Genomic DNA, 14,914 nt, shown 5'->3' with positions numbered 1-14,914 from the left:
TTGAATGAAGCTACCTGAAGTCATCTGAAATTAAGAGAGCTCGGTTGTGCCAAACTATATTGGATGGTTTTATCTTTAAACGTAATCCAATATTAGTTCTCTTCAATAAAATCGCGCTTCGCTCAACATGAACAACATCCCCATCCATCTCATTTTGATTGGGAATAAAGTCACTATCGTCCCTATCATCCATCGGAGTTTTCACCAACCCAAGTCATTATGCCGTATCGAATCCATAATTATGTTTTCGATAACACTTCAGGTATAAAAGGTCTTGTGTTTCCCTTTGTGACGAACATACCGCAGTTCTCTATTGGCTGATAGCATTGACTCGAGATATTTAAATTGCTCAGTGGTGTCAGCTTGAGTAACCTGACCAGAACTGAACGAATTAAATATTTCGGGTCAATGCTATCAGCCAATAGAGAACTGCGTAATGAAATTTTTTCACGCATTAATTGAGACCTGGATGAAGTTGCATTCTACAACTGGTCGAACTGAACGTCTCAAATCTAAAATTTACAGCAATGTCGTCCATCTGCCGCTTTCTATAGTCCTGAGTGTTGGCCGACTATAAAAGACAATGAACGGCGTCTTGCCGTAATGGAGACGAAGATATTGCATTGGACTGGTGGCGTGACATGTTTTGATTATATCCGTAATGAGGATATCCGCGATCGATATGGGGTTACACCGATCGTGAAGAAACTCCGAGGAAGGCGTCTTCAATGGTCACGTAATTCGCATTCACAAGAAATCACTTACCAAGATTGCTCTGAACATCGAAGTCAATGGTAAGCGACCAAAAGGCCGGCCGAAACAACGGTGGCTTGATACACTGGATGGGCATTTAAAAGCCTTGAAATTGCATCCAGATCAGGCATTTGATAAAATAAAATGGCGAAACTGATCACGAAGAATCGACCCCGCTTGTGAACAGGACAAAGGTTGAAGAAAAACAGGAAGATGTGAGAAGCGATGAGTGCATGATATTTCCGTGTCACTTAGTTAAAAATTCCATTGCAATCTAGTTTTTAGAAAGGAATTTAAATAAACCATATGATGGAAAGCCCGGTATTGATACGCTTCAGACTCTGAGTATAATATTATTAGCAAATGTGAAGAATTTAACCTACAACAGATACAAAAATGGGCTGGAGAGAAATAGATTCTCCATGAATGGAATTTTAATATTTCATTCGAATGTCAATTATTCTCGTTAATTATGACGCCAGCATCTTATTTGTATGGCTTAGGATGCGGTAAATTCGCAGGAAATTGATAAGTTTGAACTGCTATATCTTTGACACTAATAGTCGCATTTCCATAAGACGTGACAGTTCTCTATGTCAGTGCAAAATTTAGCACTCTTAGGATGAACATAAGGAGTGTTTTTTAGTTAATTTCTAAAAGTTGGTAATATACTATTAGTAAGTTTATTTGAGCAGATATCGGAATGGGACATATTTTGAGGCACCTTGATTTTTTTCCGATTTTTGGGTTAGGTAGTTTCCGAAAATGAGTCCTGCTCACTTTAAGTGCGTACATTTTGATTCCTTTCTCGCGCAGTTTGCAATTCACGCCAAAACTACTGTCAGTTTCAGAAAGTAAAAGAAATCTTTCATTTGATACTCTACACGACTATATTTTAAATCCCCCCTTTGCATATATGGGGAGCCTCCCTTTAAACTCCACTTAAATTTATGTGTCCACCAAATTTCGTTCGGATCGGTTGAGTCATTTTGGAGAAAAGTGCGTGTGACAGACAGACAGATAGTGAATCGATTTTAATAAGGTTTTGTTTTGCACAAATACTTAACAGGAAAGTACACCGTTAATTCAAAGTGACTTAGACCTGACAGAACACAAAACAAAATGAAGAGGTTTTGGAAAGGTTTACCAAAGTGAAAAAAAATGATGAGATAAAGTATTGCCAACAGCTGAATGAAAGAAAATGAAAAGCACCACAACCCAAAATATACTCGTTCTTTCAAAAGCTATCACTGAAAAACCACAGGGGAAACCTCAATGTAGCACTTTTCAGGACATTCTACTGACTAACTTCGTGCAGTGTAAATTTCTTCGTTACATATTTTATTATGTTTAGTGCAAAACCACCTTTCACGTTAAGTGTGATATGCCTGTATACTAATTTCATCACTGTTGAATCGTTATTCCTATGTAATTGCATTTGGTGAATTGTTGGAAAGAAGAAATGATAAAAGCAGCGGATATTTATGAGGGCCGACACAAAGCTACGAAATAAAATCCAGCCACAATTGCAGACGGATTTTTTTTCTTTCAATTTTGAATCCAATTTGAGGCAATGAAACAAAAAATAACAACGTTTAACAATTTCGCGTATTTGTTGACCACGAGGGCAGGCAATCTGGCCCATATCTAAAACGGCAACGTAAATCAATCGAAATTTGTCAAGTTCAACATTTCTTCTGAAAAATTATTTACATTTCCACTTTACTACAAAGCCACGAGCTACTTCTACACGACTTTAATGCACTCTTATGTTCGCAAATTCAAATCATCGTTTTATTCGGATTAATCCCTACCTCTTTCCAGAAGACATTAGTCGAAGGTTTTTTTCCATGCACGATTTCCTGGAATTTAGTTGATATCCAAATCATCGGCTTAGAACAACATTTTCTCTTTAATGTCCTACGAATGCAAGAAAAAGTGCCCGAAAACAGGAAAATATGCGTCTTTTGTTTCTTTCTCAACAACCTGCCAGTCGCTTGCACATGAAAAATAATTTTGCCGGCAGTGCCGCTATGGGCCATTCAGTTAGTCCCATGATAGCAATAGCACGATAGCAATTTCCGGAAATTAAAAATATTATTGGATTGTTGAGCAAAGTGGTTTACAGGATGTGTACAAATAGGAAACTTCTCTTTCCACGGTTGAGCGTCAGCCTCGCAATCTCGCTGTCCTGAGTTCGAATTCGGTTCGTCATGGATGTTTGTGTTCGTTTTTGCTGCTGATATGTGGTAAAAGAAAGTGGATTTTATAAAAGGAAGCCCTAAAAATTCTGTATTGACACAAATTTTGTTATATTTAGTGCTCCAACAAAATCGGGTCTATAAGAAAACTAGAAATGTGGAAGATGCAGAGCTCTGTAGCTTCCAGAATTTGCTACTTAAATATTAAGAAACCTGAAGGTTATGCTTTGGTACCAAATGCAATGAAAGGAAGTTTTTTATCTTGAAAATTGTATTATTAGTGCATCTGTGTTAGAGAAACGAGCATCGCCAGTTGCCTTAAGTTGGTAATCGTCGGTTGTGATGACTATAGATGTGGGGAAGGAACAAAAGTATGCTGTACAAACGGTGCGTTGAGATAGCAGTGAGTGGTGGTGCCTATTATTTTGATCTATCTTCAACATCCATATTCATTAAAAGCGGCTCCAAACATGGTGCCCGAACACATAACTCTGAGATTAAGTCTCCGCTCTATCACGCTACCTCATTTGTAATGACTATGGTAGTCGAAGGTGATTTCCGCTTTAGCATGGAATTGAGCACGAGGCCCGTGTGCTCCGGATGACGAACGGGCCTTTCATGGTGTAAAATTGGATACCGATAATCCAATCCAATTTCTCCGACCTTGCTCTACCCTACCACCATTTAAGTATTACTTCTTCATGTTCATTTGTTTTCCGGTCCTCATAACCTACAATGAAAAAGTAGTGTCCTGAGCGTGAGCATATCAAGAACTACATAAGATGGTAGTTTGTATCCTCGTTACACCACCCAATCCATTCTTTTATATTGCCGTTGAGTTTGCGTATCTACCAACCCTTCTGAGACTCGTTCGATCTCCACTGGTAGGGAAAATGATCTCATGACAGCCCCATGCTTTAATTTTACGCTCGCCGACGATGACTCCATGATAACAGACGAATTTTCCACGGGAGTCAGTTGACTGGGATCGTGCTTGCTTATAGCAATACATTGTAGTCAACACTGCTATCTTGTTGTTCTGAATGTGCGACATAACCCTCCTTAGTGCGAATTTGTCAGCGCCTCTTTATACGGACGAAACATACAGCAACAGTAATAGAGTAGGGAAAATAGCACCAAGGTTTATTGCATCCTCAGTGTGACGATGTTCTCTTTGAATGTATCTTGTCCGTCCCATACTAAAGGATTATTTTCAAAAGGTAATTCTCGACCAGCCTCAACAAATTCCCATTAGAACCTATTTTAGCTAAAGCATTTTTGGCTGTTTTTGAATTGTGGAGGGCAGAGAATTGAATTTTTCTTTTGCTAGGCCCATATTACATCCACTGTCAAGTGGACATGCCGAAACCCGTACTAGCACTCGGAAAAAGCATTGCCTGTTGTTATTAGGCTTGGTTACAGTAACAATTTGCGCGTTTTCTGATGGGCATGGGATATATTTTATTATGGCACGACTCGAACATGATGGCAAAATAGATGATCGGGCCTACTTTTTAGTGTGAATTTTAAAACTTTGTTGGGAATTCCATTTAAACTTGGAGTTGCGCTATTACTGATGATCTTTCCGCATATTTCCTACTTTTCGGTGACTAACGATATCGCACACTAGGTGGGTTAGAAAGCTCATGCTGATGAGGAAGAGTGGATGTTATTTTTTCGAGGAAGTGCTCGCAGGAAATCTTACTTTTGCTGTGCCCTATCGCCCTCTATGACTACAAATGCTGACTGGCAATCAAAGACAATGAACATTGTATTAGTGGCATAACACGCTTTGATCGCGTCCTAAAGGGATCGCATATATCATAGAGAAATTACTCTACTTGGATCAAGCCTATGACAAAGAAAACTGGCAAACGGGATCCAAGCGAGCTAATCTCGCTTCAGAACCGAAGAAAGCATAAAGAAGGAAGAGAAGATTTGAAGGTCCCTATATAAAAATCACCGACTAAGATTTTTAGGCTCGATCTTCTCGCATTCGTCTGCTCAGTATCACCGCATATTCAACATAGCCGAGGCCGTAGAGTAATCACTGACTTACTCAAACAAGGTCTTCCTACCACACGTTTGATGATCTGTTTGGTGTCTCATCAAGGCGGCTCCACGAAGGATTCTCTCACATTCCAGGAATGTTCCGATTCGCGGAACAGCCGATAGTTCATGACTACTTTTCTCTTGCCTAACATATAATTTGAGTATTCGACCAAATCATGCTTATAGTTTTTACTATTGTTTTTCATTACATTAGCATGCTTGCGTGTTTTTTTGTTAAGAAATTGAATATTGTCGATTAGTCTTTAATATATGCAAGTTTGCAAAGGGACCTGAAAAGCTACCTGCTGACAGAAGTAGACATAGGGATATGCGTATGTGAAACGAAGCGGCGTAATTTATTTGCCCCTTTTATTAATTTTTCGTTTGAACCTCTTATCCTCAGAAAATACATATACTATTCAAGATTCAAGGTGGTGGCCGAGTAGGTTAAACGGTCATGGATGTTTTTATCCGTCTTTGTACTGTTTTGGTCCTGTAGGCAACTTCATGCCAGATCATAATGAAAGTGAAGCAGTCTCATTGGAAATCATATAAGAAAAAAACATTATGCAGAACGAACTGCGTGAATGCTCTTTACACAGAGTAGTTCACTCCAGGAATCATTCACAAAACTTTGTATATAATTGGGTTATTATCGTATTTGATCGGCCGTTGAATACTCAATTTTTGGTGCAGTTTCTCCAGGTGTCAAAAAAGAATAGTGGATAACTCCAGCTGTAGACCAACAAACAGTCACCATTACCTTCATCGGGTGGAGGTTCGGTTTCGGCATATGCTTCGGTGGCTCATCAGCATATAGCTATTATGCTGATCGGCGACGATTGTCGTATAATATCCACTTTTCATAACATATCACTATTCTGTGCAAAAAGTAAAGTAAAGAACTGCAAATTTCCATTCGATGCGCCATGTTTTGCTCCCTAAGGGCATGCGGAACTCATTTGTCGAGCTTTTTCACATTTCCAAGTTGTTGCAAGTGCCGGGAAACTGTCGAATAGTGTACGGCCAGTTTCTCTGCAATGTCTCTCATAGACTGACGTGTGTCGAATTCAACTAGCAAACGCAGCTCCTTGTTGTCAATCGATGGTCCTGGATGTCCACGTGGCTCACTTTTACGTCGGCTGACCGCAATTTTTCGAACCACCACCGTGTGATTCCTTCGCTTTCCGTATCAGCTTCAAATGTGCTGTTAATGTTCTTGGTCGCTTCCGCTGCTCTATGACCGAGTTTGAACTCATACAGAAAAAGTATACGTTTTTGGCTCTCTTCCATCCTTTTTTCCTTTCTATTCACTATTATCACAACGATGGTCAAAACTGAAATGACTCCTTGATTAAATGTAGGAGTATTTATACTTTATTATCCGACACCAACAGCGCCAACTGGTGGTACACCAGTGGTGGTTTGATACAGCAAAATTGCAACTAACTTCACTTGATTGCCAAATCGGCCATTTCATGTGCAACGACCTAATATTTCGTCTCTTGCTTTACGTTCATACTTTATATTTCAGTTTTAAATTAGGTTTCAAAAAACAAACTAATGAAAAAAATAGTCAATTATAGTATCTGTAGCCGGCAACTCAATTGACTGAGATGTGTATCTGACTTTAGTCGCCTGGATGTATGCAATTTAAAAACTTAACGAACAGATACAAAGTTTCGTACAAAATTTAGTAATGGGAAAGCTTGAATGAAGTAGAGATTTCTCTTTGAATTACTTGGAAATACTAATGATCAGAATAGTGGGATAGATAAATATAATGGTCTAATTTTCTTGTAATTAATAAAAAGTAGTTCTTTAATCAAGTAATTTAACTAGCGTCATGTAGCTCTAGGACTTTGATGTGGTTTCATTGCGGACCAATTTTTAATAAATAATCATATGTAATAGCATCCTTTCCTCTTCTCGACTTTATCATTCCAATTGTATCTGATTCGTTTGCCAGTGAAATCCCACACTAGATTAAGGTCAGATTGACCCTTTTCAATGATACGCTACGCACCAGGATTGATGAAATCTTCCAGCGTTTTAAAATGCAAAAGTGATCAGCATCTGATGTCGAAGCCTCCAGGGGGTATTGGTTTTGAACCTTATCTGTTCGATAGATTTGCATGTTTTCAGTTTTTTACAATGACATTGAGTCCATCAGTGGAAGCAATGCTACCTAAATGACCAATAGTCCAATGCTTTTAGCGTTATGTCCATGGAAAGAGGAAAGCTCGTTCCATAAGTTAGATTTATTTGTATTTTGTTCAAATCCTCCTGTCCTTGTTTCTTTTATTCCTTCGGAAGCCATTTGATAAAAGTCCTTGACACAGCAAGACATTTCTACCTCACCATTATCGAAATGAACTTAAATTGTTCTGGAATGCTGCATGTGAGACCCAACCACTAATCTAAGATCGACCTTGAATACATAATCCAAAAAGCAGAATTACAAATTAGATATTCCTTTTTCAGAACTCGGAGGATGATCTCCCAATATGTGCGCCGAATGAAGTATGTTCTAAAATCGATCTATATGAGACACCTTGGATTGAAAGGCAATGTCGATGTCCCGATAAACACGTCATTCGTGAATCCTTCCAATCAACCCTACACAAACTACCATCATTCAACAAAAACAACGAAATATTTCGTGGGAAAAAATTTAAGCATCCCAGCAAACATCTACCAGACCTTGGAGATGGGAAACCAGAAAATACCCATTTAAAAATGCTCCTTCAAAGACTTGAAGGTGAAGGAATTGGACACGAAGGGGTCCAGGACAACCATGGAAGCGAAGGATTAAAAACTGATGATGTTCCTCATACCCATAATCACGACGTTCGATTACGTCACAACTCGCATCACAGAGGAATGACAACCATCAATGGGTGCCCAAGCAACACAGGCGCTTCTGATGGCCACACAATAGTTGACAAAACCAGGCACTATAAACTATGCAATCCTGTCCATAAATTACCCATTTGCAGGTAAGACACCTCCTCTGAAGCTGTATTGAATCCATTCTAACAGTTGTATTTTGATATTTCAGATATTTTCGGGACTACACTTGGACACTCTCAATTCTATCGGATCAAAATGTTACGGAGCAAATTGTTCATTGTCGATGCCCTCAGAACTCCGTGACATACCTGACAAAGCGAGAGCCTCTTGAATCAGGGAAAGCTGGATATGTTTACTTGTTTGCCTGCTCCCCACAAAGCGTATGTTTCCTTCCCATCTTTTCTTCACATTTATACTAAATCTAATTCCCATACAGAGGCTACGTTGTCAACGAAAGGAGCCATGCACATTGTTCACAGTGCGAAAGCGACAGGAATTTCTCGACGAGGTGAACACAAACCCGCTATGCCTGTGCCCCAAAGGTCACCACTGTCCCAGGCACCACACAGACCCAGGAGCAATATCCGGGAAAAACTACGTCGAAGACAATATACACACGTATTCAGGATACTGTATGACAAACGGCTAATCGACTGGGAATCACATTCCCTGACCTTTAGGTGTAGAATATTTGTCGAAAGTTGATGCTTGGAGTGTAAATAGTTGCATGTAATGTTCAGTAAGCCTAGGTTCCCTAAACGTGCTTAATGTTATACGTATGTATGTATTATTACCGTTTAAGATTTTAATATGTTCGTTTGCCAACAACTTACAAAAACAACGATTAATGTGCTCGTATAAATGGCCAAATTTAAGTTATTTAAACTATTCTTCTGTATAAATAGACGTACCTGATAATTTCTTATTAAACAAGTTAATTTTTTGACTTAGACAAACAACTTAAAACGAAAAAATGTTTGCTCATAACTAAAACTAAGGAATGGTTTCAATATTTGTATAATAATTCTTGCGATCCAAATGACATAGTAATAAACCTTGGAATTAAGCCTCAAAAACTGTAAAAGTTGTAAATAAACTATTTTATTTAATAATTCTTTTGTTAATATTTTCGTATTGACTTGTTCCAGTTTGTGAATGAAAGTCGAGAAAGAACGAGTGCTCATTATTTATAAAGGAAAATGTTCTCCTGAATTTAAAATTTTTCCAATTCTAGCTGAGCTTTTATATGCAAAAGGTCGAAAGTCTACATATTAACCGGTCTCATGGTCTGTGCTCCTATAGCGATCCATTCCTCGGTCACTCTGAAGTAATGGATTTCTTTGCATGGCGCAACCAAAAACGGAATTGTCGCCTTTTTTTAAATTGTGTTCTATCCACTGCCATTTCCGCCTTCCACTTAACACGTCTACGGGTGTCTGGCCCATATGCCGACACAGGTTTTCTCATGACAGAATACGCTGCGGATGCAGGTATTAACGATGGTTTGTAGCCCTTGAGTAGCAGTAATGGTCACTTTCTATATGATGCGTAGAGCAACCTCAAAATGATATTGGTGCAGAGGTGTCTGCATTTCTAGATTTCTCGATTTTAGGTTTCACGAAGACAGATCTAGCGGCAGGTAACATTAAGCTTGGTTGGATAGAAAGAACGCTATCAAGATAGAAAAATCGATTTATGCCTTTGATGTCCTGCTTGTTGATCACAATCTTCATCAGTAGTGTAACAAACGATCTGCCTTAGTGAGGAACTCCCAGACAACCTGGTTTTGCGCCAGGGTCCATTAGTTACCCACTCTCAAGAACTCCCTGGCATCCTGGCCTACGCCAACGATTCCTCTGAGGCAGGGTCGATCACGTCTTCTTTTTCTATCATAGATATTATACTTATACACTTTCTAGGCTAGATTATTCTCGCCCATATGGATTAAGTAACCCGCCGACTGCAATCCTTTAAGCTAGCTTTTATCTGTAGCCAGACGGTTGTAGCATCGCTCATAAATTTCATCGTTATATGGGCTGCGGGATCGTTCATTCTCCTGTATGGAGCGGAACATCTTTCGAAGGATTCTTCCCTTTTTCCAGGGCCAGGTTAAAAAGATGTATGGTAGGCCATCCCCTTGCCTTATACCGTTGTTGAAAGATTTCAAAAGTGATCCTGCTACTTTATCTGACCTCGAACATTGGTCAGGATTAATCAATCTTATTAATTGAGCCCTCTATTGAGTATTACCATGGCTACGCTACCATAGGCGGTTTTGAAGTCGATGAAAAGATTCAGAATATTCCAACTTTTTTCCATCGCTTGCTACAGAGAAAAAATCTGATCTTTTGCTTCTTTGGCAGTGGCCGATTACTTTCTGGACGTATGGAGCTATCTATTGTTGCACTCCGTGATATTCCTAATTCGGCTGTCGTTCCGATGAATTGTACGGTTTGCTCCATACTTGGTGGTGGCATCATTTGTCCGTCGTCGTAAACTGGTATGACCTCCAACTCCAATATGCCCATACGGTGAGCAATGAAATTTCTGTTTGTCTCGGCATCATAAGCATCAAAGTGAATAAGACTTTATCCTTCTGATTTGTTGGTAAGACCTCCACGCCTGGTGCGGTTGCTCCTTGAATTTCTCGAGTTAACAAACTTGTTGGTTCTCCCAGGTTTTCTTTTTCTGTCTGTGAAGTCGCCTTTCCGCTCGACGAAGTTCGTGATAGGTCTTTGCGCAAGCGTTTTTTATATGCTTGGTTCTTCTGTTCCATTGCAAGCTTACATTCATTTTCGAACAAGTCATTTCGACTTTTTTTGCGACTGGGGCTAAATATGTTTGTGGCCGTACCAATGACGGCGTTCTTCAGGTGATTGTGAAGATCATTTTTCGATGCCTTACCTCCAGAACTATATGTTCATCCAGGCTGAGAGGTGGTGACGTTCGTGAAACGCGTGATCAATTTGATTGGAAGTTGTTTTGTCTGGTCACGTTTGTTTGTGGACTTCTTCCCATGCAAACCAAGTACTTCCAATGATAATTTCGTTTGGCAATGTTGGTTGAATAGTTCGTATGATTTTGATATCATACGTGTGGGGCAGGCTTCAACAGTTCGTTCCACAGAAGAGGCGTGAACGTTAATGAAGCTTATTTTTCGAAATTTGTGTCGCAAACGCAGAGTGCATAGCCGAACGCTTATGTTTTAAAGTCGATAACAGCGGCCTTCACTTTTACTGGATGGTCGCCACAATATATGGTGTGGTGTCTCTTCTCCAGGAAACCAGCCCCTGTCCAGCGCATCTTTTTAACAGTGTGACATAACCCTAATAGGAGCAGGGTATCTGCCTGTTAATGCGAATATAAAAAATGCGTCCACCAGTCAGATGAGAATCCAGGCTTTGATTGTATGATTGTTCAGTCCATCCAACCATTTAGCTAAGATCCACGAATCGATGAGAGAGTAAACAGATGTAATCGTCTAGGTTGACTTAGTACCTCGATTGGTAGATGTAGATTCCCCCCCCCCCCCCCCCCCCCCCCGCTGTCTACGTGCAATAACTTAGTACGCCGTTATATCCTTGAAGAGAAGATAATTGTTGGCTCGTTTCCATTCTCGGCGTTTCTATTTCCTTCAGGCTGGTAACCATATGGATTATCTTGAGTGGTTTGTTTTCATATTGCCTGGACATTCTCCACCAGGTCATTGATGCACCTTCAAAGTAAATCGACATTTAGTTTGTAGTATTCGCTCAAATGTATGCTAGTACCCTTCTCCTCAATATCCTGAATGATGTGTGTTACAGTCCTCGTTAAGACCTTTTGTTTTCTGATCATTTTTTTATAGAATGTTCTTCAACTAAACTGTCCACTTTTATTAAGACGTATTTTCACCATGTTATCATCAGAAGATGCTCCCTCCAATTTGACCTTTTCGTCCAACAGTAGGATTACCAGCTTCCCGTATACGTTTGGAACGATTTGTGAAATATGGAAGATCAGACGCAGTTTCAAATAGACTTAATAATTCGTTGGTTTTGCCATACTTGGATCAGTACCATGAGCTAACCCGCTAACCCTAACCTCTTCTCCAAATACTTCTTTGTTTTTTGAACCACTGGATCTTTCTTGAAGTTGATCAGCAGCTGTTCTAGTTTGCTCCCCAACTCGGATTGCATAATCGTCAATTTCTCCATTATAAGTAATTGGGTAGATGGTACACTTGTGTCTTTCCAACGATTCGTCTTCTTTTGGTTTCTGACCACGATCAAGGCCTTTCTTTATCACCCTTGGCGAAGATGCCCCTGCTGAACCTAATCACAACCTAGATCAGGACTAGGACGTGGAGTTCGTGATATTAATAGTTCAGCACTAAAATACCCGACTAAGTTGTGTTTTAATACAATGCTCTGGCCACCTTAATATAGGAAATGGAGTGATATGGACGCATGGGATAGATACCCGTAGATGTGTTGAAGAGAAGGCGAAAGTGGCAGTGAATAGACCACACATGTTATACCATACAGTAAATTCCAGTATCTTAAGATAGTCGATGAGTGAATGGTCTCAGAAACACATGGTGCAGAATAGTGGAGGAGCAGTGCAAGCTTATCCTGGAGTGAGCACAGCACAGTTTGCCTAAATGTTGGATTGTACAAGGATCGATTCTCGGCCCTCTTCTGTGGATAATGTACGACGGAATTTCTAGGTAATAGCTGCCCAAAGGGGTGACCAACGATATCGGAATTACCATCGTGGTCCAAGACTGGTCTGGTGCTCGCAAAGCATAAAACGGAAGTAGTTGTAATCATCAAACGAAGGAATCGGCGAATCTTACACCTATCGTTGACAGTTGGTACGAACTGAAGCAATACTGGAGTGGCAAAAGAGATGGGACGATTCTCTTAGAGGAGATTGGACTTACAGAATTATCCCAGATGTCGCAAAATGGATTAAACGATGCCAAGGAGAGGTGAAGTACGACCTAACCTAATTCCTAAGTGTATACGGAGGATGTGGAATCCGCATTTTTTAACTATCCGAGATTCGTCACAGACAGGGCGGAGGTAGGAACTGTCGCTGGGAGCACAATTGCCACAAGAGAATATTAGAATATCGATCACATGCTAGCCTCTGGAACACCTTGGAGGGCGGTGGAAAAGCTAATGAAGGCGATCCGCAATACGCTAAGGAAAGGGGAACTTCCCAGGAAGATGATGATAATTGATCCTGCTCCGTGATGTAATACCAAAATGGCAGTCCCGCGGAGTATGTGAAGTAGAAGGAGGTGGTAAGACAGGAACCAACGGTAGGTTTTGAACTTTTCCACTTCAGAAAGATTGATGATAAAGTTAGTTCAGTGGTCATCTTTTTATGCGAATAGAACTTGATTTCAGGCAATTGGAACGATAGTTTTCGAGGATATAATAGTTTAGAGGCGATTTTGCTAGAACCACCAGGAACCTTACCTTCAGAATGTTTCGTGAATATGAATCCTTTGATGTCGAAGTTATATTTATACGTTAGATGTGTTTCAGAGATGAGCATTATATCTATTTTATTATTATTAAGAAAACATTCGAATTCGAGTTTATGTTGACTTACACCGTTGGTATTCCACTGGGGAAACACTATCTTGGTGTAGAGATGGACAGCTCATTAGAGAGTCAACTCCATTGTGCTTCTCAGTCAATCGGTGTAAGTGATTTGACTCAGCACAAAAGAGGCGTCCCAGGAAATCCGATGGTATCTAACCGCTCAATTGATGCAACAGCACATCAGCACACCTTAACGACACAGTGAGCATACTACATATCCAACACAGCGAGATATGAGTCGACTTAATTGGTGAGACTACATTGGATGGTCTATTGATACGGTGTCCTGTATTCATAGTGGATAAAATAAAGGTAGAGTAGATATTTAGGAGTAAATGTATGCAAATTTCTCATGAAAAGATTCGGGCTTCGAAATTCATTTGTCACTTGCCCAAACATTTCAAAGCAAAACATTCTTCGGTTTTCACTGCCGCATCTATGGAACCTATTGATGGCAAACTTTTTGGGCATCTATAGCATTTCTTCCTAATAGGTCTATTCCCGGGGGAACTCTTTTTTATATCGAAATGGAAAATATTTATTTTGGAATTAGAGCAATAAAACACATATATTATTGTTTGTAGCGGAACTTTCTTCAAAATAGTGCTGACTCTTTTGAGGAACTATTTTGAGTCGATTCAGCTAAATGAGTGAATCCAAATGAGTCGTCTCACCGAAAAGAGTCATATTTCCCATCACTATTTTGGTGGCCGTAAAAATAATGGAGGGAGGTTTGTGGCTTATTGTTGAGTTTCAACTCATCGACACCATACGAACAATCAGATTGACCGCTTACATGATCCAGCTGTCAATTGACAGTGGGAGAGCTATCTCGCTGATCGGCCAACAGATACATTAAATAACATGCTAATAAAAAATGCTCTTTTCTCGGGTAATATCCAGGTCGTCAACAGTGCCCCAAAGGGGCGTCATAAGAGCTGACTATCTGCGGTGCTATAGAAACGATACGGAAGGATTTTTTATCGCTGGAGTCCCTGCGCCGTAACGGTATTTACGTTGGTCAGAGGCGCAGAAGTTGCTGCAAGTAGCAATAATTTCAAAACCGTATATTGTATGTACCCAAAAAATTTTCGATCGCATCCTCATTCACGATGGCGAAGTAGCTGAAGAAGTGGCAGGAACACTTCACCACGGTTCTTAACTGTATCAAATCCGGTGATGCTCCACCTCTTCTGGATAAAATGGTTGGTTACGGTTACATACGGATACGGACTGCTTCCCTAAATAGAAGAGAAATCATCTCGACTATCAACGCAATCAAACGGAGCAAAAGCACTAGGACTAAGTCTTCTCGCATAACTATTTTTCGCGACTTCTTCAATTTCTGCAGATCTGCTACTTTCACTTATACGGGGATAATCGTTAAGACTTGGTTAAGATTTCAGAGAACTGCACATGTCTTGAGTGCGACAATTGGAGGGGAATTTACGTGCCCTG

The 14,914-nt window shown here is 40.0% G+C and overlaps 2 protein-coding genes across 3 annotated transcripts in view; one reads left to right on the top strand and one right to left on the bottom strand.

Annotated features, from left to right (window-relative positions):
* LOC119648214 (protein giant-lens) overlaps positions 1–8,971 on the top strand; it is a 36,370-nt gene extending 27,399 nt beyond the window's left edge. The window contains exons 2-4 of the mRNA XM_038049822.1: positions 7,491–8,005; positions 8,068–8,239; positions 8,296–8,971. Coding sequence (XP_037905750.1) covers positions 7,491–8,005; positions 8,068–8,239; positions 8,296–8,508 — 900 coding nt within the window. The 3' untranslated portion in view covers positions 8,509–8,971. The remainder of the gene's footprint in view (positions 1–7,490; positions 8,006–8,067; positions 8,240–8,295) is intronic.
* The window catches only part of LOC119648212 (elongation factor-like GTPase 1), a 330,197-nt gene that overhangs the window by 62,063 nt on the left and 253,220 nt on the right, over positions 1–14,914 (bottom strand). The window lies entirely within an intron of this gene.

The sequence above is a fragment of the Hermetia illucens genome, chromosome 2 (genome assembly GCF_905115235.1).
Source record: "Hermetia illucens chromosome 2, iHerIll2.2.curated.20191125, whole genome shotgun sequence".
Classification (NCBI taxonomy): Eukaryota; Metazoa; Arthropoda; class Insecta; order Diptera; family Stratiomyidae; genus Hermetia; species Hermetia illucens.
This window is presented reverse-complemented; position numbering and strand designations above follow the sequence as displayed.